General features: G+C 42.4%; 1 protein-coding gene across 1 annotated transcript in view; it reads right to left on the bottom strand.

The window, feature by feature from the left end:
* The window catches only part of ADAMTS17 (ADAM metallopeptidase with thrombospondin type 1 motif 17), a 540,263-nt gene that overhangs the window by 149,581 nt on the left and 366,467 nt on the right, over positions 1 to 24,215 (bottom strand). Inside the window, exon 15 of the mRNA XM_082253049.1 lies at positions 5,077 to 5,197. Coding sequence (XP_082109175.1) covers positions 5,077 to 5,197 — 121 coding nt within the window. The remainder of the gene's footprint in view (positions 1 to 5,076; positions 5,198 to 24,215) is intronic.

Genomic DNA, 24,215 nt, shown 5'->3' with positions numbered 1-24,215 from the left:
CTAACGAACGCGGTGATACCTCACATGTGTGATTTGAACACTGTGCGACTTAGGTATGTGTTTTCTTTGGCACACGGGGACGGCAGCGCTTTAAAAAAATTTATATTTTTTTTCTGATTTATTTTTTACACTATCCCTTAAAAAAAAAAAAAAAAATCTGATCACTTTTATTGCTGTCATAAGGAATGTAATAGGCAGTGACAGGTACTCTTTATGGATAGATTTGGGGTCTAAAAGATTCCAAACTCCTCCTCTACACTTCAAAGTATTCAAAATTTGCATTTTTGAATACTTCAGATTTTTTTAAATTGGTGCTGTTGGCTGCCGAGTAAACTGGAAGTGACGTCGCTTTTGGGTTACTACATCAGAGACCTGATTATGACAATTTGAAGGGAGAAGATTTTTTTTTCGTTTAGAGGTTTACTACTACTTGCCGACTGCTCACTGGAGCACTACTGTGGCAAAGTGGCTCGATAACGTCTGACGACGTAGTACTATGTCGGCAGACATTCCCCTTTCTCGGCGGCGCGCTCCCGCTGTTTGCAGTCCCAGCGGGAGTCGGGCCAAGGGAGGAGCGGCGGCGATCGCCGCCGCTCTTCCCCGATCGTCGGGGAATCGAGTGTGGAGATCCGCCCGCTTATGTAAACAAAGCGGGCGGATCTCCTAAGTGACAGGCAGGGTCAGATTGCAGGATTCAGCATAGCTGAACATCCGATCTGTCCCTGTGTCACTCAGTCACCTCCCCCCCACACACGTCAGTAAGCACCAGGCATACATTAACCCCTCCCTCTCCAATAAAATTAACCCCTTCCCTGCCAGTGTCATTTTTACAGTAACAGTGCATATGTATAGCACTGATTACTGTAGTAATGTCACTGGTACCCCCAAAAGTGTCAAAAATGTCATTCAAGGGTCCGATCTGTCCGCCGCAATGTCGCAGTCCCGGAAAAAAAAAATCGCGGATCGCCGCCATTACTCGTTAAAAAAAAAAAACACCAAAAATGACAGAAATCTTTCCCTTAGTTAGTAAACGCAATAACTTTTGCGCAAACCAATCAAAATACCCTTATTGTGATTTTTTTTACCAAACATAGGTATCAGAAAACAAATTGGCCAAAAAATTAAAAAAAATTTGATTTTTACATTTTTTTGGGGGGAATTTCAAATAAAAAAATGTGAAAAATTTTGTTATTTTTTCAAAATTTACGCTCTTTGTTTATAGCGCAAAAAGTAAAAATCGCACAGGTGATCAAATACCACCAAAAGAAAGCTCTGTTTGTGGGAAAAAAAGGGCGTAAATTTTGTTTGGGTATGATGTCGCACGACCGCGCAATTGTCAGTTAAAGTTGCACAGTGCCGAATCGCAAAAAGTGGCCTGGACGTAAGACAGCAAAATACTCCGGTGGTAAAGTGGTTAATGTCTTTTGCAGCAACTCGTGTAATCGCAGACTCTCCGGAACCCAGCTAACCAAACCACCTCAAAATCTCCTGGGACAGGACACAGTTCTCAATGCCCACAACACAAGACCTCCAGATGTCAACAACCCTTCATCTAGACTGAACCCATCCGCTACTTTATTTTCTCTAACATCTAAACACCGGGTATTGGATACCCCCACCTCCAGCAAGGAGTACCTGCTTACAACAAGCCCTGAAAGAACTAATTCACCGAACCTTGCCAAGCACATGACCAACAGACAAACTTAATACAGGTCTCATGAAGTTTGAAAATTGTCCGGAGAACTACAGAAGCTGGAGATTCATGTTCAATTCAGTAGTCCAGGACCTTAGCATCCTACCTATTCAAAAACGTGATAGTTGAAGATGGTTAGGCTCTTAGTCATTGGACTGGACTCTTAGTCATTGGACTAAAAATGCTCATATCCACGAACCAGACAAGGACATTAATATTGCATGGGGGAGATTAGAGAACTTTCCTTATTCAAAAGATTGCAGAACTTTGCTAGACTGTCCAATAGAAACAACCAACTGAGTGATCTTCTTGAGCTTGAAATTACCAAGGAAAACCTGCGTCTAGCGGGTCTTAGCTTCCTGGACACTGCACATGGTGTAAACCCAGTTGTAGCAAAATTGCTTTAAGCCCCCGTTCACATGCAAGCGATCCGACTTCGGGTGGTGACCTCCGAGGTCGCGGTGCAAGCAGCGCGCCGCGACCTCGGAGTGGCCGCCACGGACTTCATAACATTGAAGTCTATGGCGGTCGCCTCCTGGTCGCCCCAAAGAAGCTCCGGACCCTTTTTCTAAGTCGGAGCGACTTGTGTCGCTCCTATTAGAACGGGTCCGCAGCTTCCCTATGGGAGGCGACCTGCGGCGACCTGTGAGGCGACCAGGTCGCCTCACAGGTCGCCTTAGTGTGAACGGGGGCTTAATGTTCCAGAAAAACTAACAACAGTGGGTGCAAGGTATAAGGAGGAACATCAAGTCTCCTTTATACCGCTCTCCTCTTTTTCAAAGTTCATCAAAGCTACAAACAATCCTAGCAATTCAATTATAGACATAAGTACTCTTATCCTTCAAACTACAAGAAGAAAAAACCTCCACACTAAATACAGAGATTCTAGAAGTGAGGTCTCCTTTAGAAAGATGGGAGTTACACCCACTACAGATGCAAGAGTAAAGGAAGATGAAAAGCCCCAAACGCTTATGGTGTCATTCACAACACACCACATCCTCTAAGAAAGTGTCATGTATTCATGGGAAACTCTGGATTACTTTTACTCAATTTACAACTCACATACACTATATTGTAAAAAGTATTGGGAAGCCTGCCTTTACACATGAACTTTAATGGCATCCCTGTCTTAGTCCCTAGGGTTCAGTTTTGAGTTGGCCCACTCTTTGCAGCTAAAATAGCTCCAACTGTTCTGAGAAGGCTGTCCACAAGGTTTAGGAGTGTGTCTATGGGAATGTTTGACCATTCTTCCAGAATTACATTTGTGAGGTCAGGCGCTGATGTTGGGATGAGAAGGCCTGGCTCGCAGTCTCCATTCTAATTCATCCCAAAGGTGTTCTATGGGGTTGAGGTCAGGTCTCTGTACAGTCCAGTTAAGTTCCTCAACCCCAAACTCACTCATCCACGTCTTTATGGACCTTGCTTTGTGCACTGGTGCGCAGTCATGCTGGAACAGGAAGGGGCCATCCCCAAACTGTTCCCACAAAGTTGGGGGCATGAAATTGTTCAATAGGTCTTGGTATGTTGATGCCTTAAGAGTTCCCTTCACTGGAACTAAGGGGCAAGGCCCAACCCCTAAAAAAACAACAAACACAGGAATAACCGCTCCACCAAATGATTTGGACCAGTGAACAAAGCAAGGATGGACTGCTAGCCAGGCCTTCCGATCCAACATCAGTGCCTGACCTCACAAATGCACTTCTGGAAGAATGGTCAAGCATTCCCTTAGACACACTCCTAAACCTTGTGGACAGCCTTCCCAGAAGAGTTGAAGCTGTTATAGCTGCAAAGGGTGGGCCAACTCAATATTGAACCCTACGGACTAAGACTGGGATGCTATTAAAGTTCATTGCGTGTAAAGGCAGGCGTTCCAATACTTTTGAAAATATAGTGTATATTAAGCCCAAATAGAATTGTAGGCAGGAAATGCGCCTAGCAATTAAAAAGGCCTAACACATATAGGACTAATCCAAAACAGCAAATCACCTGAGCACATTTTTTTGTACATACATACAAGCTCAAATCCATATCTGTCAACCCAACACATACTGTACATGCAGGGCCGCTGATAGGGGGGGGGGGGCACCAGTCCGCTTGTAGGGGGCCTGAGCTCACAGGGGGGCCCATACAGGGAGGGGGATTAGTGACAGATGACAATTGTGTCTTTTCCTTCAGCAGATGAAAGCTGCTCTCTCCACCTCTCCCTGCTGCCAGCTTGTCATCTGTCACTAATCCCTCTCCCTGTGTGGGCCCCCCTCTCCACACTGGCTCCAATGTTAGCTCTGCTAGGTGAGTTTGTTATCTCTGTAACTTTGTTTCTCTCCCTGCAGTTCTTCTTAAACGCCTTGTCCCAGCCTGTATATTTTTTCTCCATTGCTCTGTCTTCCTGACACAGTCACAGCTGATCAGCTGCATTCCCATGGGGTGAAGAATTAACTGATACACCAGTTCCATGGATGCCTGTTATCTTGTCCTAGTGCAGTTTAGTGTGCTTTATGTAGCTGGGCTTCCCACCCCTCCCACCTACCCCTCGACGAATCCTGATCTCTGCAACTCTGCTTTCACTTAGAGGTGTTATTGATTGTATGCACGATTTTATGTAAAATTATCGATATATGCAATTCATTTTATCTGTGTATTTTTAGCGCTGATTTTACATATATATATAGTGATATATATATATATATTACATTCTAGGTTGTATTTGTGTCTGCTAATAATGATTTTATTGTATTTTTATTGAAATATAGCTTTCAAAAAAATGAAAAAATGAAAAAGTCAAACAGCGAATGGGATATCCCCTATTGGCAACAAGTAGACTTGGCAATACGGGTTCATAGGTATTAGAGGTGGCATCAAAATGAAATATTAGAGTGTTGTTTAAGGGGCGGTGACATAGTTTCACACTAACTGGGTTATAACTTGACCTGGATCACTGCAATTCTCCAAAGCAAAAAAAAGGAATGTTCAAATTCGTAATAAATAAAAATATACATTTTGTTTAAATGCAGCGGTAACCATATTTGAAGAAGGTGGAATGTAAAGGCTCAATTCTACAATGTAACAAGATGCATCATATGAACCTTCACCGCCCTAAATACTAGAAATACTTCTAATACTGTGAACATTTGACTGCTCTGTCTAAGTGATGCTCAAATAAAAAAGGCATTTATTACACTCTGATTATTTTATACAAGGGCAATGCTTATGGGATTAAGAATTACTGGTGTTAGTTTAGTGACCCTTTTAAAATCATCTGCTTAAACAGCAGCTGGAACACATTCCCTGTAAACAATTGCCGTAGAAGGCTTTGGTGTACTGCACATGGCACACCGAATACTGAGACTGGAGGCCAATGCATGTCATCCACCCTACTTACTCACCCATCCCCTTGGTGTGGTTAAAGTCTCCTTTCACCACTTTGCAGGTTTTGCCATCGCCGTTACAAACTCCACATCGGTCTTCCTTGGCAGAAGAACCAATTATTCCATTGCAACCAATTTTCTAAAATTTGAATAAAGACAATTATTGACATGAACAAATTTAAAAAAATAAAAACGAGAGACACTTAAACAAACAGGATTTAAAGGGATTTTAAACAGTCACCTTGTAAAACAACACATTCAGTTTAAAATTGAAATTTAAGGCAAAACATTTGTGCATACAGTATCTCACAAAAGTGAGTACACCCCTCACCTTTTTGTAAATTTTATTTAATCTTTATCATGTGACAACACTGAAGAAATGACACTTTGCTACAATGTAAAGTAGTGAGTGTACAGCTTGTATAACAGTGGAAATTTGCTGTCCCCTCAAAATAACTCAACACACAGCCATTAATGTCTAAACTGCTGGCAACAAAAGTGAGTACACCCTTAAGTGCATATGTTCAAATTGGGCCCAAAGTGTCAATACTTTGTGTGGCCACCATTATTTTCCAGCGCTGCCTTAACCCTCTTGGGCATGGAGTTCACCAGAGCTTCACAGGTTGCCACTGGAGTCCTCTTCCACTCCTCCATGATGACATCACTGAGCTGGTGGATGTTAGAGACCTTGCGCTCCCCCCACCTTCTGTTTGAGGATGCCCCACAGATGCTCAATAGGGTTTAGGTCCGGAGACATGTTTGGCCAGTCCATCACCTTTACCCTCAGCTTCTTTAGCAAGGCAGTGGTCGTCTTGGAGGTGTGTTTGGGGTCCTTATGTTGGAATACTGCCCTGCGGCCCAGTCACTGAAGGGAGGGGATCATGCACTGCTTCATACATGTTGGCATTCATGGTTCCCTCAATGAACTGTAGCTCCCCAGTGCCGGCAGCACTCATGCTGCCCCAGACCATGACACTGCCACTACCATGCTTAACTGTATGCAAGACACAATTGTCTTTGTACTCCTCACCTGGTTGCCGCCACACACACTTGACACCATCTGAACCAAATAATTTTATCTTGGTCTCATCAGACCACAGGACATGGTTCCAGTAATCCATGTCCTTAGTCTGCTTGTCTTCAGCAAACTGTTTGCGGGCTTTCTTGTACATCATCTTTAGAAGATGCTTCCTTCTGGTAGGACAGCCATGCAGACCAATTTGATGCAGTGTGCGGTGTATGGTCTTAACACTGACAGACTGACCCCTTCAACCTCTGCAGCAATGCTGGTAGAACTCATACATCTATTTCCCCAAAGACAACCTCTGGATATGACGCTGAGCATGTGCACTCAACTTCTTTGGTCGACCATGGCGAGGCCTGTTCTGAGTGGAACCTGTCCTGTTAAACCGCTGTATTGGCCACACTGCTGCAGCTCAGTCTCAGGGTCTTGGCAATCTTCTTATAGCCTAGGCCATCTTTATGTAGAGCAACAATTCTTTTTTTTAGATCCTCAAGAGAGTTCTTTGCCATAAGGTGCCATGTTGAACTTCCAGTGACCAGTATGAGAGAGTGAGAGCGATAACACCAAATTTAATACACCTGCTCCTCATTCACACCTGAGACCTTGTAACACTAAAGAGTCACATGACACCGGGCAGGGAAAATGGCTAATTGGGCCCAATTTTGACTTTTTTCACTTAGAGATGTACTCACTTTTGTTGCCAGCCGTTTAGACATTAATGGCTGTGTGTTGAGTTATTTACAAGGGGCAGCAAATTTACACTGTTATACAAGCTGTACACTCACTACTTTACATTGTAGCAGTGTCATTTCTTCAGTGTTATCACATGTAAAGATATAAAAAAATATTTACAAAAATGTGAGGGGTGTACTCACTTTTGTGAGATACTGTAGATAGAAAAAAAAAACATTCTAAAATGCTCACATTCCCTCTGTTCCCAGTTACATAAGAGCTAGAGGAAGGAGAAGCAACAGCACACTAATCTTCCCAGTGAAAGGCTGTGCAGGGAGGGTGTGTCAGGACAAGTCTGATCATTGGAAGAGAGCAGGCTGAGTTCCCGGCAGAGCTAGAGAACTGACCATGCTGTGCTCTCCTGCTTAGTGTTGTCAGTTTTTAAAAAGAAAGCAGAGGGACTGGCAGGAACACCAGGGATTTTACACAAAGGAAGCAATACAAAGAGAACAGGAGACTTTCTCATACGAGTACATGGTACAGCAGCCACATATCAGGAATTTGAAATGCTGGAGTAAAACACTTTAAAGCAGATCTTCACCCTTAATATGATTTTGCTTCCTCTTCACCTCTCAACCTCTCCACTGTGCAAATTGGGCTTTTGTTTTGTTAATGAATTCATTTTTTAATAAGTAACCTCTGGCCTAGGGGAATGACATGCACTTTGCCAGCTATGCCTCCTGGAATATGTACATCATATATACCAGGTGGCATGATGCTTTAATGCGAAAGGAGGAGTGGGCGGGCCTAGTGGCACGTTATATATTAGGAGAGTGACCAGGTGAACCCGGAAGAGCTGGCAGCTTCTCAATGACGTTGTGCAAGATGATGGCAGTGCGGTACCAAGTAGGAGGCTGAAGAAAAGCAGATTGTGATGGTATTCGGACACCCTGACTGGGTATCTCCGCCAAGAACCTGCTTCTTAAGCTCTGGAACACGGGATCTGTGAATCTGGCTATAATTACCCCAAGAACTCGACAGTACATGTTTTGGAGTCAACCAGAATCAAACTGTTTATTGAAACACAAAGCACAAAGAGATATACACTCTGGGACAACCCCTCCCCCTTAGAGCCAATCCACACACACATAAACATCCCATAATAAGCTTACCCAAGGCAGACATGAACAATAGAACAATGGAATGCAGGTATTTAACAATAACAAACCCCACCCCACTAGCAAGGCTCTATGAAACACTTCTGCAATATCCTAGCAATCTGCAATATAGCTTTATATATTTCCTGAGGGATATTGTCCAGAAATATTATTGTCCCAAGTGAAAGAGCCCCTCACTCTTTCAACACAAACCACACATATAGAACCCAGGATAACCGGGGTAACACGAAAGGCTGAGTCCAGTGTGGTTGTACAGCAAGTCTGATTAGTGCAGACCCAACTGGGGTTCTTGGTCACCTTGTGCCCCTAATAGACATAGGGTGACTTACACATAAGAGGGGCCGGGGAAGCTGGACAAGGAGTCTCCTGACCTCACTAAAGCAATCTGGGTTCCACAAGCCCCCCAACCAAAGTGACTCACGTCACACAGATCACAGCAGGAAAACGCTGGATCAGCTGGGCGGGTTAATATCCTAACTGTGCTGGCAAATGGGGGTTTAAAAAAACAATAAGTGGGGGGTGAAGATCCGCTTTAAAGTCATTATATGCGAGGTTACAAATTAAAATGGCAGTTCTTAGGTAAATGCCTGGATAAAGTCAGCTAGACCTTGGAAACAGGGATGCTGTCTGTGCACTTGTGTGCTGCTATGTAGCCTTTTCTATGCGAGGTGCAAAGGAGAGAAAAGAAGGAAGGCTCTAAATCCTAAACCATGGTGGTAATGGTTCACATTTATTAGGTTTTCCACCATATGTAAAAATCACCAGAATGCCAGCCACTCTGTTTAGATACTCTATATTACCAAAAGTATTGGGACGCCTGCCTTTACACACACATGAACTTTAATGGCATCCCAGTCTTAGTCCGTAGGGTTCAATATTGAGTTGGCCCACCCTTTGCAGCTATAACAGCTTCAACTCTTCTGGGAAGGCTGTCCACAAGGTTTAGGAGTGTGTCTATGGGAATGTTTGACCATTCTTCCACAAGTGCATTTTTTGAGGTCAGACACGGATATTGGACAAGAAGGCCTGGCTCACAATCTCCCCTCCGATTCATCCCAAAGGTGTTCTGTCGGGATGAGGTCAGGACTCTGTGCAGGCCAGTCAAGTCCCTCCACCCCAAACTCCCTCATCCATGTATTTATGGACCTTGCTTTGGGTCTTAGTAATAGCTACTAGTAAGTACTGCAAGGGTTCTTATCTGATACCAGGTCTAACTTTAAATTTATGCTTAACAGCATAGCGACCGCCCCACGTACATCTCCTGTGTCAGGATGGCTGCTGTGCGCTGGATCCTGTATCTGGTATGTGATCAGCACTTCAGGGTAAGGTGCATCCCAGGTGTGCTGTGATTGGTTACAGCACCAGTGGATCAGCAGTTCCCGGGCAATAATTGATCGCAGGGACCCACTGATTAGCTCCATCATTCACGGAAGGGAGCTCTGTGTTTTTAACAACACAAAACTCTGTACACTGAAAAAACAAAGCAGGGAAAAACACAGCAAGACCGCTTAGTAAAAGCAGCAAATATTACACACAGTTAGACACACTGTAATGTAAACCCCTTGATCACCCCTAGATGTTAACTCCTTCCCGGCCAGTGTATAGTATTAGCACTAATCACTGTATTAGTGTCACTGGTGATGTCAGTGTCAGTTAGCATAGCCCCCAGCCAGCGTCAGTTAGTGGTTGATCACCGCCATTAGTAGTATAAAAAAAAAAAATAGATAAAAAGTTCCAGTATATATTCCATAGTTTGTAGACGCTACAACTTTAACACAAACCAAGCAATATACACTTACTGGGATTTTTTTTTTTTTACTAAAGACATGTAGTAGAATACATTTTGACCCAAATTCATGAAGAAATTTGATTTTTTAAATTTTTTATTGGCCCTTTCTCGCAACATACAGGACTTAAATGATAACTGCACCTTTTGAAGCATTTTACACATTACAATAATAAAATAACCCGCGCCTGGTTGATAGCTAAAATACAGTAAGCAGCTGCTGTTCACCCAATGGGGGGGGGGGGGGGAGGGTGATAGAAAAAAAAAAACAAATTAATAAAACAGCGCTTGCTAAATAAAATATATAAGAATTTTTAGGTTTTTTTTTGTTATTTTACACGTTACAGCTTGTATTCAGGGTGTAACATGCTCCAGAACCAGTTCCCTCACCCTTTGTTCCCCCCTTCCCTTTGACTATGGGTGGGGGTTCCTCTGCCCTGCACCGGCTGCCACATTTGAAGACAGTGTTGCTGCTCCAACCTCACAGCTGTTTCATTCATTCACAGGAATCGGTGAATGACAAAACTACAAGTCCCTTCTGTCACTGCGGCAGATAAATTGTAGTTCTCAATTGACTGCGAGGGTGCTGATGAGCGTCCTCCTAGGTCTACTGACATGTTCTCCAGCTTTATAACCCACTGATCATGGGTGCAATGCTCTGCAGGCTCGTGTGCAAGAAATAATAAATGTACCCAGATAGAGGGTCAGGGGTCTTGCAGCCTCATAGGACAGTCAGAGGAGAATGAAAACTCCTCCTGAAAGCTTTAACCAGGCACTGACAGAAGTCACAAGACTGTTATATACTGCTGATGAGAAAAAGTATTTTTTTTTCTCAAATAAAATTTTATTGAACGAACAATTGAAAAAAATGTGCCTGCAGTACAGTCTCCAGCTCAGTCAAAATACAATAAAAGCATAAAAGTATAACATCCATAGAAACATAATAAATCATAACCATTAACAGATACACGACTTGCATTAATATGCCCATAACGCCACACCCCATTACCCAAGGGTAACCTCTAAAACCAATTCGTAATTATCCTCTACCAATGACCAGCCGGTCCATTGTCAAGTCCACTGGTGCTAGACCAGGTGTTGCCAACCAAGGTGCTCATTGTTTATTGAATTTATCATAGCAGCCTCTGTGCTGAAAAATATATTTTTCTAATCCCGCATTAGAACTAACCATTCCTGAGAAAAAGTATTTAACAGTTTATATTTACTAAAATAATTGCATTTCCATGTTCTGTGTAGTGTGTGAGACCAGGTATAATGAATGCAGAGTCCGGGGTTTAGTAACACTTTAAAGGATCTGCTACTGATGGGTTGGTGCCAGATACCACCGCATACCTTTTAGTGGCGTCCATGCTTTGATGGGTCAGGGCCGTTTTGGCGGAAAAAGGGGACCTTCTCAATATTAATAAAAGGAAATGACCAGCGCTATGGACTAAAGTGCATATGAGGGGGGGAGGAGGAAGGTATTGTGAATAGAAGGTGTAAGCTGCCACCAATCAACCCTTGGGTACAAGGGTAAAAGTGCAATAAAAGAATGTGATAATTGGTATCGGCACTACCTTATAGTGTGAAGTAAAACCACACAAATATCAGAGTGTCACCAATGTATAGTGAATGAACTCCTAGATGAAATAAATATTACATAACCAATGTGTTTAATGAAATACAAAATAAAAACAACCAATACGGTGATAGGTGTGCAAAATAACCATATACAATAATAGTGAACATAAAAGAAAAAAAGGAAGAAAAGAGAAGGGGAGTAAACCCACTAACCACAAGTGTGTTTATCAGGTATAGAATTTCCTGATATATGTGCCCCACATGTGATATAAAAAATGATAAATAAATATAAATACTTGCTGCTGAGTGAAATTATACTTGTCCACTAGGTGGCGTTTCCATTAAGAGCTCATGCAGCAGTATATGATAAAAAAAGGTAATGGGTGCTGCTAAAAAGATACGTAGAAAAAGCCACTAGGTGGCGTTTTGCAATACAACCTGTGCAGCAATATGGATGGGGGTCTCTTCTCCGTGACGAAGGAGCAGCTCCGAGCCGGCACTTGTGCCCTAAATGCTCACAACGAGAGAAGGCCCCATAATGAGTAGTAAATCCATACAATATGTAAAGAAAGCGCAGTACACTCACTGGTAGGCCCGCGACGATCGGGACCAGAATGCAGTCGGCGCGCGCCGGGATGCCCCCGCGCTCCACGGCCGACAACCGGAAGCGACGTAGCACGCAGCAAGACTCCGCCCCACGCGCTTCGTCAGAGGGACGTCAACTGGAGCGGCAGCGGCAGCTCCAGTTGACGTCCCTCTGACGAAGCGCGTGGGGCGGGGTCATGCTGCGTGCTACGTCGCTTCCGGTTGTCGGCCGTGGAGCGCGGGGGCATCCCGGCGCGCGCCGACTGCATTCTGGTCCCGATCGTCGCGGGCCTACCAGTGAGTGTACTGCGCTTTCTTTACATATTGTATGGATTTACTACTCATTATGGGGCCTTCTCTCGTTGTGAGCATTTAGGGCACAAGTGCCGGCTCGGAGCTGCTCCTTCGTCACGGAGAAGAGACCCCCATCCATATTGCTGCACAGGTTGTATTGCAAAACGCCACCTAGTGGCTTTTTCTACGTATCTTTTTAGCAGCACTCATTCACCTTTTTTTATCATATACTGCTGCATGAGCTCTTAATGGAAACGCCACCTAGTGGACAAGTATAATTTCACTCAGCAGCAAGTATTTATATTTATTTATCATTTTTTATATCACATGTGGGGCACATATATCAGGAAATTCTATACCTGATAAACACACTTGTGGTTAGTGGGTTTACTCCCCTTCTCTTTTCTTCCTTTTTTTCTTTTATGTTCACTATTATTGTATATGGTTATTTTGCACACCTATCACCGTATTGGTTGTTTTTATTTTGTATTTCATTAAACACATTGGTTATGTAATATTTATTTCATCTAGGAGTTCATTCACTATACATTGGTGACACTCTGATATTTGTGTGGTTTTACTTCTCAATATTAGGTGGGTGAACCTAAAGTGATGGCTAATGGGAGTACATTTCCCAATTCAATTATAAAAGACTCTTTGATGGGGGAAGTTTAATAATTTGCAAAATAGATGATATAATGGTTCAGTAAATGTAAGTGGCTTAAGTTAAGCTTGTAGCAGGAGGTCCAAATTCAGGCTTTATGAACCCTTGGATCACAGACATTGTTACAATCCCTGTGACACCATAGAACAGCCTTTGTCAACCTTTTCGACTCAAAGAAATCCTTGAAGTAACCTTCCGGTCTCAGGAAACCCCTTCTAAAAATGAATATATCTACAACTCATGATACATTAGTGTGATGGTCAGTGGGAAGAATGCTTCTCACACTTGTGATCATTGGGAAGAATTACCCTCTTATAGATAACTAAAAACATCAATGGTGTCATATAGCGCATACTCAGACTGGTCTGAGGTGGTAAGCGGGGTCCCCCAAGGCTCAGTCCTGGGACCAACCTTGTTCAATTTATTCATAAACAGCATTGAGGACGGGATCAGTAGTTCTATATCAGTTTTTGCAGATGACACAAAATTGGGCAGGGCAATAACTGCACAGCATGAAGCAGATATCCTACAGAATGACCTGGACAAAATAACAGAGTGGGCAACGACATGGCAAATGAGGTTTAATGTGGAGAAGTTTAAGGTTTTGCACTTGGGGACTAAAAACATAAAAACACAATACACATTAGGGGGGGAACCTTTGGGGGAATCAAAAATGGAGAAAGATCTGGGAGTCCTGGTAGAGGATAGACTAAGCAATAGCATGCAATGTCAAGTGGCAGCTGCCAAAGCCGGCAGAATATTAGCATGCATAAAGAAAGGGATGTATTCCAGAGATAAAACTATAATCCTTCCACTTTATAAAACTCTGGTCCGACCACATCTGGAGTATTCTGTCCAGTTCTGGTCGCCAGTCCTCAGAAGGGATGTGTTGAAGCTGGAGAAAATCCAGAGAAGAGCAACTAAACTAATTAGGGGATTGGAGGACCTTAATTATGAAGAGCGTCTGCAATCGCTTGATTTATTCTCCCTGGAGAAGAGACGCCTGAGAGGGGACATGATAGCAATTTATAAATATCTCAATGGTGATCTCAGCATAGAAAAAAAGCTATTCAGTCGGAAGGATTGCATGAGGACTAGAGGACATACAAAGCGATTAGAGGAGAAGCGTTTTAACCTCAGGCAACGTGGGGGGTTCTTTACTGTTAGGGCTACAAGATTGTGGAATTCTCTACCACAAGAGGTGGTTTCTGCGGGAAGTATAGTGGCTTTCAAAAGACTCTTAGACTTACATCTCAAAGATCAGAGCATTCAGGGGTATGCAAGATGATTACAGCCACACACACCTACACAGGTTGAACTAGATGGACTATTGTCTTTATTCAACCTCACCTACTATGTAACTATGTGTCAGTGGGAACTCTAAGTGGCAGACGTTGCTCAATGCTCATGGAACCCCTAGGAACCTCTGGAGGATCCCTAGGGTTACATGGAACCATGGTTGAAAAATCCTGCCATAGAGAACCAAAACCTTTGGCACTCAAGATGTCACAAGTTCCCAATGGTATGGCTAGCCTAGCACTGTCTGGCAAGTTTACTTCTCAATGGCTTGTTCTCTGGCACGTCAGAACAGTCCGCATTAAAATGACTATGTTGGCAATTAAAAAAAACTGGAGCAAACAGAATCTGGTTACGGTTCACAGCCGCTCCAATAAGCTTCTAGCTTCAGCTTGTTCAGTTAAGCTTTGAAAATAAAAATTATAAGCTGACTGGTTGCCGTGCCGCTTCCAGTCTTAATAAATTCCTTTCAATGGTGTTCTCTCATTGTTGGAAACCTAACCTGAATCAGCACTATCTGACAGTAAGATGTACAAGGTTGTACAAAGCACATGAAAAGATGACATGGTGATTTAAAGCTCGATTAAGCATAACAAGTTCCATCTGGCAAAAAAAAAAAAAAATATTGTAAGAAGTAACATAAGAAAAATGAAGTTAAAAGTCAACTTCTCGAAACTTTGTATTAAACAGCCCTCAACACGCAATGAGAGACAGAGGGGTGGTCTCTCCTTAATTATAATTTAATAAGGATGTCGAAGAGATTAAGATACCGGGCTGACGTGAAGCTGACAATAACTATACCTTGGGCAATTTGACTCTTCTGTAAAGAATTGGGACTTGAGCATTACGTGACTGCAATCAAGGTGACATCGAGAGGAGACCTCAAGGGATGCATGTCAAGGTATAACCAACAACAGCTCAACTGTAGCCATTAACCCATTTCCTAGGAAGCCTAGCATTCATCCAGCCCACCTTATAAAACTAACACAATGAAGGGGATTCATTTTATGACAGATCACCTCTTTACAGTCACCTCCAGCAGACCACAGGTTAAAGATGATGGCATCAGGGGAGTAATATTGGGAATTAAGCACAGCATTATCAGCCCAGTTGCTGCGGTTTTACAGCATACAAGGTCAACACTCCGACCCAAATCAAGTCAGAAACATCTCAGAGAGTTGACGTAGTTCCTAATGTCTCCCACATGTTGCTGTATTAACTGTCTCACAGGGTGATTTACCCTTATGGATGCCAGATGTTACGTCAGGGACGCTGCTTTCCATTGTGGGGGATTAATAATACCAGAAACAACTCTGTTAGTGTGCACTTCAGACTTTCATAGAGTCTGTCATCTGGAAATAGGCTGTTATAGATATACAGAGTGTACGATATGGGATTACCTGCATAGATAATGTAAGCAGAATATTAACAATGTAGTGTGGTGCTGGTGTACAGCAGATTGGCACCATATTGTTTGTAAACGGATCACCTGTTGGCTTTTAAAGGCTATGACAAAAACCTTCTTTAAAATCAGAAATGTTTCAGCTAACCATTAGTGAAATACGAGGGCTGTACAGAAAGTAATGCAAAAGTGAGGATAACTTTTTTGTTACTTGTATAGGTAATTTCATATTTTGGTAGGGTAGTTGTTTTGCTATAGTAGGGTTTCTCAATCAGGGTTCCCGTGAAATCCTAGTGTTCCTCCAGAGGTAGTTAGGGGCTTTCTGAGCTGTAGCTGATTGACCCCCCATCTTATGGTGCCTCCATGGTTCCAGGTCCAACGCCACATGGCAGAACCAGTGGAATGATACCAATGAACATTTAGCTGTCTGTAGCATTCTGACCACAACAAACAAAACGGCCCATGGCCCCACCTATAACTGACCTTCATAGAAAGGAGCACATTCTGACCACCACTGTAAGGATTTAATTCTTTCTGCTGACCACTAATGTAAGGGGCATTCTTCCCACTGATTAATCATTTTTGCAGGGGTTCCCCTCAACCTGAAAATTATTTTAAGGGTTCCTCTAGAGTAAAAAAGGTTAGGAAAGTGGGCTCTAAGGGAATTTATCCTCTTCAAATTTCACATGAAGGTATAGTTACTTTCCCTCTATAGTAACTCCTCTTCTTTCTTTTTCATTGCAGGTAAATAATGGATTTCAAGCAGAGGCAACATGCAGTCATTGAGTTCTTGACAAACGAGGGGTGCAGGCTGTCCATCATCCACGGAAGGCTGCAGAATGTTTACGGGGATGACATCATTGACAAGAGCAATGTGCACAGATGAATTAAGACGTTTAAAGAAGGGGAAACTGGCATTGAAGACAAACCAGGCAGTGGGAGACCATCAATGTCGAGCAGCCTGCACCCCTTAATCAAGAACTCAATGACGGCATGTTGCTTTTGCTTGGAATCCATTATTTACCTGCAATGAAAAATAAGAGTTAATATACAAGAATTACTACTGTAAGTTAATAAAGTTATGTCCACTTTTGCAACTCATTTGTACAGCCCTCTAATTTAAAAGCCAACTTTACTTTTTAGACAAATGAGATATTGCAAGGCATAACAGCCATATGCTTGTATGGGCACTTGTAATTTTTAGCAAGCCCGTGGAAGTGTCCTCATTTTACCATCATGTGAAAATGCCTTGTCCGTGTAAATGTTGTAAAGTCTAATGCAGACATCAGGAAAGTGAATTTTGGCTTCAGGTGGTACTTTGTGGCTCAGGATGCACAAAATGAGTAGGTGCCAGTGTTGGGCAGTAGTAGAAAGAACTTATTATTATTCATTATGGAAATGTAATTTTGAATTAAAAGAAGAATTCCAATCTCAGATTGAAAGCATCAATGTGGATCCAAACTTTAGGTTCAGCTTGAACATGACCTAAGTGGTTCCGAATTGTTCTCAATTTGAATTCCCAAAGGGTTTAGATGCCTTTCTGAACGTTCCACCCCCTTGACACTGTCTATGTATACTATATGGGACTCATAGTACAAAAAATATAACTGGGCTTATAAGTCGCCACTGATGCCTTTGTTAGGTCACTCATTATTCCTATCAGGCAAATTGGACTCTCAATTCTGGAGCTTGTTACCTCACTCACCCACTCTTTCCTTATTTGTATTAACAGAGGCATGGACTCGAGAGAGAGAGAGATATAATTTTGCCCCTGTACAAATCATTAGTAAGACCTCATCTGGAATATGCAGTTCAGTTTTGGGCACCAGTTCTTAAAAAGGATATCGGGTACTGGAGAAAGTGCAGAGAAGGGCAACCAAACTAATAGGAGGCATGGAGGAGCTCAGCTATGAGGAAAGATTAGAGGAACTGAATTTATTCTCTCTTTAGAAGAGGAGATACGATCAACATGTATAAATACATAAGGGGACAATATAGTGAACTTGGTGTTGAGTTGTTCACTTTAAGGTCAACACAGAGGACAAGGGGGCACTCTTTACGTCTAGAGGAAAACCGGTTTTGTCTCCAAATACAGAAAGGCTTCTTCACCGTAAGAGCTGTGAAAATGTGGAATAGGCACCCTAAAGAGGTGGTTCTGGCTAGTTCACCAGATTGCTTTAAAAAAGGCCTGGATTCTTTCCTGGGTGTACATAATATAAATAGGTACTAATATTTATAGATAAAGTTGATCCAGGGAATATCGGATTGCCTCTCGGGGGATCAGGAAGGAATTTGTTTCCCCTGCTGTAGCAAATTGGATCATGCTTTGCTGGGGTTTTTTCGCCTTCCTCTGGATCAACTGCGGGTATAGGATTGTGTATATGGGATTGCATGGTTGGGTTTTCATTAATGTTTTTTTTTTTTTTTTTTTATTGGTTGAGCCAGATGCAACTATGCTCCAACACGTCACCTCCACAGAAGAGGTTCTGCCTCTAAAATTAATTCGCAAAGATGCAATACTTTTGTTCATGGATCATTGGAGACATACTAAACTGACTCAATTTATTATGTCTCTTCCCAAACCCTTACGCACCTTGGCGGACTTGACTCCAGTGGAAAGCATATTGGCGAGCACACATCCCATATGGAGATCAATCTCCCTTTTCTACAGTGCACTAATCTCTATGGAATCTGAGTCCTGTCCCTATTTTTTTGCCAAAAGGGGAAACGACCTACAAAATCCTTTATCTGATGCTCAACGCTCCACTATTCTCCAACTAGCACACACATCTTTGATTTCTTCGAGAATTGTGGAGATCAACTACAAGATGTTATCCAGATGGCATTATACATCTGCACGATTACACAGAACTTTCCCTGAAATTTCGGAGCTTTGTTGGAGAGGCTGTAGAAAAATTGCTACGCATGCACATATATGGTGGTCATGCCCTGTACTATGCCCTTTAGGGTCTTTAATTTTACATTGGATTGAAGTTATACAAGGCTAACCCATTCCTAATGATCCATGGGTTGTGTTGTTCCATTGCACAGGAGAACCAGTAGGCTGATATGGGTGCTCTATCACACCCTGCCTTTCAAATGCTGCTAAATCTCTTATTCCTAATTGCTGCAAACAATCTGCTATCTCCACAATACAGCAGCGGCTAAAAGTAGTTGATCACATACAGTGCCTTGCAAAAGTATTCGGCCCCCTTGAACTTTGCGACCTTTTTCCACATTTCAGGCTTCAAAGATATAAAACTGTAACTTTTTGTGAAGAATCAACAACAAGTGGGACACAATCATGAAGTGGAATGAAATTTATTGGATATTTCAAACTTTGTTAACAAATAAAAAAATGAAAATTTGGGCGTGCAAAATTATTCAGCCCCTTTACTTTCAGTGCAGCAAACTCTCTCCAGAAGTTCAGTGAGGATCTCTGAATGATCCAATGTTAACCTAAATGACTAATGATGATAAATAGAATCCACCTGTGTGTAATTAAGTCTCCGTATAAATGCACCTGCACTGTGATAGTCTCAGAGGTCCGTTTAAAGCACAGAGAGCATCAGGAAGAACAAGGAACACACCAGGCAGGTCCGAGATACTGTTGTTGAGAATTTTAAAGCTGGATTTGGATACAAAAAGATTTCCAAAGCTTTAAACCTACCAAGGAGCACTGTGCAAGCGATAATATTGAAACGGAAGGAGTATCAGACCACTGCAAATCTACGAAGACCTGGCCGTCCCTCTAAACTTTCAGCTCATACAAAGAGAAGACTGATCAGAGATGCAGCCAAGAGGCCCATGATCACTCTGGATAAACTGCAGAGATCTACAGTTGAGGTGGGAGACTCTGTCCATAGGACAACAATCAGTCATATACTGCACAAATCTGGCCTTTATGGAAGAGTGGCAATAGGAAAGCCATTTCTTAAAGATATCCATAAAAAGTGTTGTGTAAAGTTTGCCACAAGCCACCTGGGAGACACCAAACATGTGGAAGAAGGTGCTCTGGTCAGATGAAACCAAAATCGAACTTTTTGGCAACAATGCAAAACGTTATGTTTGGCGTAAAAGCAACACAGCTCATCACCCTGAACACACCATCCCCACTGTCAAACATGGTGGTGGCAGCATCATGGTTTGGGCCTGCTTTTCTTCAGCAGGGACAGGGAAGATGGTTACAATTGATAGGAAGATGGATGGAACCAAATACAGGACCATTCTGGAAGAAAACCTGATGGAGTCTGCAAAATACCTGAGACTGGGACGGAGATTTGTCTTCCAACAAGACAATGATCCAAAACATAAAGCAAAATCTACAATGGAATGGTTCACAAATAAACATATCCAGGTGTTAGAATTGCCAAGTCAAAGTCTAGACCTGAATCCAATCGAGAATCCGTGGAAAGAACTGAAAACTGCTGTTCACAAACGCTCTCCATCCAACCTCACTGAGCTCGAGCTGTTTTGCAAGGAGGAATGGGCAAAAATTTCAGTCTCTCGATGTGCAAAACTGATAGAGACATACCCCAAGCGACTTACAGCTGTAATCGCAGCAAAAGGTGGCGCTACAAAGTATTAACTTAAGGGGGCTGAATAATTTTGCACGCCCAATTTTTCAGTTTTTTTATTTGTTAAAAAATTTTGAAATATCCAATAAATTTCGTTCCACTTCATGATTGTGTCCCACTTGTTGTTGATTCTTCACAAAAAATTACAGTTTTATATCTTTATGTTTAAAGCCTGAAATGTGGCAAAAGGTCGCAAAGTTCAAGGGGGCCGAAAACTTTCCCAAGGCACTGTATATCCCATGGAAGATCTCACTTTTGAACTTCGAGATTTATTGCCCGCGGCGCATAAGATATGGGCCCGCTGGTTATCCTTTACTTACTCCACTGACTATACAGATATTATGTCTAAACCTGGTTAATCTATTACAATAAAACTTTGGATTGAGAATAACTTGGTTTAAGAGCATTTTGCAAGACAAGCAAAATTTTTAAATAAATTTTGACTTGATAAACAAACGATGTCTTGATATACAGGTAGCATCATGTCACATCTAAGTATAAAAGAGAAGAGAGGCGCCTCTAAGTGTAGCAATATGGTTACATTTACTGAAGGTTCAACATTTAGCAACTCACATGGCTGATGATTAAAACAGAACCATTTAAGTATGCAGGGATCCGTGGTAAAGATGTCTACATAGATTATCCTCGGCACCACCATCCCTTCCATGCTGCGCTGAACGAGCGCTTCAAGCCTCAATTTCAGATCGCTTTACTGCAGGGTAGTTTTCTGGGTTATAATTGCAGACTGATGGCAGTGAGAGCTGGCGGTGAGGAGGACGGTCTATGTGGACACCTTTACCCTGGATGCTTGCATACTTAGATGTGCCTCTTTTAATCATCAACCATGTGAATTGCTAAATGTTGAACCTTCATTAAATGTAACCATATTGCTACACTTAGCCTCTCTTCTCTTTTATACTCTGTAGTTCCTGTTGGATTTTGCTTCTAATCCCCTTGTGGAGGCGCCATTTGTGGATGGACATTTTATGGTTACACAACCTATCACATTGCTATAATCTTTTTATTTGGACTATAAACTGAAGGACTTATCAATAAATGGTTGTGGAACAGATTATCTGAGTTTTAATTATTTATTACTGGGAAATTCGCTTTGATATAAGAGTGCTTTGGATTACAAGCATGTCTCCGGAACGAATTATGCTTGCAAAGTTTTACTATATACAGTGGGTACGGAAAGTATTCAGACCCCCTTAAATTTTTCACTCTTTGTTATATTGCAGCCATTTGCTAAAATCATTTAAGTTCATTCTTCTTCCTCATGAATGTACACATAGCACCCCATACTGACAGAAAAACACAGAATTGTTGACATTGTTGCAGATTTATTAAAAAAGAAAAACTGAAATATCACATGGTCCTAAGTATTCAGACCCTTTGCTGTGACACTCATATATTTAACTCAGGTGCTTTCCATTTCTTCTGATCATCCTTGAGATGGTTCTACACCTTCATTTGAGTCCAGCTGTGTTTGATTATACTGATTGGACTTGATTAGGAAAGCCACACACCTGTCTATATAAGACCTTCCAGATCACAATGCATGTCAGAGCAAATGAGAATCATGAGGTCAAAGGAACTGCCTGAAGAGCTCAGAGACAGAATTGTGGCAAGGCACAGATCTGGCCAAGGTTACAAAAAGATTTCTGCTGCACTTAAGGTTCCTAAGAGCACAGAGGCCTCCATAATCCTCAAATGGAAGATGTTTGGGACGACCAGAACCCTTCCTAGAGCTGGCCGTCCGGCCAAACTGAGCTATCGGGGGAGAAGAGCCTTGGTGAGAGAGGTAAAGAAGAACCCAAAGATCACTGTGGCTGAGCTCCAGAGATGCAGTCAGGAGATGGGAGAAAGTTGTAGAAAGTCAACCATCACTGCAGCCCTCCACCAGTCGGGGCTTTATGGCAGAGTGGCCCGACGGAAGCCTCTCCTCAGTGTAAGACACATGAAAGCCCGCATGGAGTTTGCTAAAAAAACACCTGAAGGACTCCAAGATGGTGAGAAATAAGATTCTCTGGTCTGATGAGACCAAAATAGAACTTTTTGGCCTTAATTCTAAGCGGTATGTGTGGAGAAAACCAGGCACTGCTCATCACCTGTCCAATACAGTCCCAACAGTGAAGCATGGTGGTGGCAGCATCATGCTGTGGGGGTGTTTTTCAGCTGCAGGGACAGGACGACTGGTTGCAATCGAGGGAAAGATGAATGCGGCCAAGTACAGGGATATCCTGGACAAAAACCTTCTCCAGAGTGCTCTGGACCTTAGACTGGGCCGAAGGTTTACCTTCCAACAAGACAATGACCCTAAGCACACAGCTAAAATAACGAAGGAGTGGCTTCACAACAACTCCGTGACTGTTCTTGAATGGCCAGCCAGAGCCCTGACTTAAACCCAATTGAGCATCTCTGGAGAGACCTAAAAATGGCTGTCCACCAACGTTTACCATCCAACCTGACAGAACTGGAGAGGATCTGCAAGGAGGAATGGCAGAGGATCCCCAAATCCAGGTGTGAAAGACTTGTTGCATCTTTCCCAAAAAGACTCCTGGCTGTATTAGATCAAAAGGGGGCTTCTACTAAATACTGAGCAAAGGGTCTGAATACTTAGGACCATGTGATATTTCAGTTTTTCTTTTTTAATAAATCTGCAACAATGTCAACAATTCTGTGTTTTTCTGTCAGTATGGGGTGCTATGTGTACATTCATGAGGAAGAAGAATGAACTTAAATGATTTTAGCAAATGGCTGCAATATAACAAAGAGTGAAAAATTTAAGGGGGTCTGAATACTTTCCGTACCCACTGTATTTCAGTGTATACCAGAAACCCTCTCCAATGTCAATCCACTGGGCAGGACTTCTCCCACTCTACCCCCTCCTTTTTTCCTCACCTTCTTTCTACTTCTCCCCTCTGTTTCCACTTATATAAGCGGGCTCTTTTGTTTGTTATTGTGTATAAGTCTATGATTATAGACTGGTTTGGTTACTCCTCAAATATATGGTTTCTGACAATACGATATAGTTGATGCACATTGGATGTATGCATCTCACACTGTATTCTACTCTGGTATTTTATGTTATTAAGTTATGTACTTTTTACCAAACTCTTTCAATCACAAATGAAAAAAAAAAAAAAAAAGAATCCCAGGTATGGATATTTTATACAAAGTTACATTGGTCATCACTGTATAGACACTGCTTCCCCAGTGACCTCACTAGCTTCCTGGGTCCTATGTCAAGCAGCTGCCTTGATGCTTTCTAAAAACAGTAGATCGTTCTTTCATTTGTAAATCAATTTGCATTTTCTCAATGAAGGAAAAATGTTCTTGGATTGGACGAGGTGGCAAGGCAGGGCAGTGATGCCATGCTCTATACCATGGGTTTCCAACCTTTTGGCTTCTCTGGGCCACATTGAGTGTAGAGACATTTTCTCGGGCCGCATATAAAATATATACTATAGTTAAGGTATACAAGTAATGAAACGTTGCCGCGCCCTTCCTGCACTGCTGCGCCCCCCCCCAGCACTAACTTAACACAACTAGTGGATGATCCCCTCCGAGGCTGCCTCTGCCTACAGTTAGTTGGAAGCCGCTGTGGCCGTGCCCCGACTCGACTTCCTTCCTCCCCAGCAAAACAATAAATAGTCAGGGGGCAGTGGGCCGCATTGCCTGCGGTTCCGGGCCGCAGGTTGGACATGCCTGCTCTATAGCTTATCCAATCAAAGAATGCTTTTTATTCATAGTGAAAATCCAAAGCATTCTCTAAATGACGCCTGTGCTCAGCACAGCCACCCAGCAGGGGAACTGTAAGTTAGTGGAGATTACTGGATCGGTAATCTACTACATAGATTTCCAGCTGAACCAATGCAACTAAAAAATTATCCATACCTGGAATTCTTCCATAATACAGCGTTTATAGAGAAGTGTCATCTTACCAAACTCTTTTCTAGGGATGGATAAATAAGAACAGAGCATTAGAACCTGGAGGGCTGGGGTGTGGAAAATCACTTAGGAGTAGCATGGTTGTAGAACCGTTTTTTACTTGCAGGGATGGATAAACAGTAAAATACTACAATATATAACTTT

Source organism: Pelophylax lessonae, assembly GCF_965119305.1.
Source record: "Pelophylax lessonae genome assembly, chromosome: 4".
Taxonomy (NCBI): domain Eukaryota; kingdom Metazoa; phylum Chordata; class Amphibia; order Anura; family Ranidae; genus Pelophylax; species Pelophylax lessonae.
The sequence above is the reverse complement of the archived record's forward strand: the minus strand, read 5'-3'. Positions and strand labels throughout refer to the sequence as shown.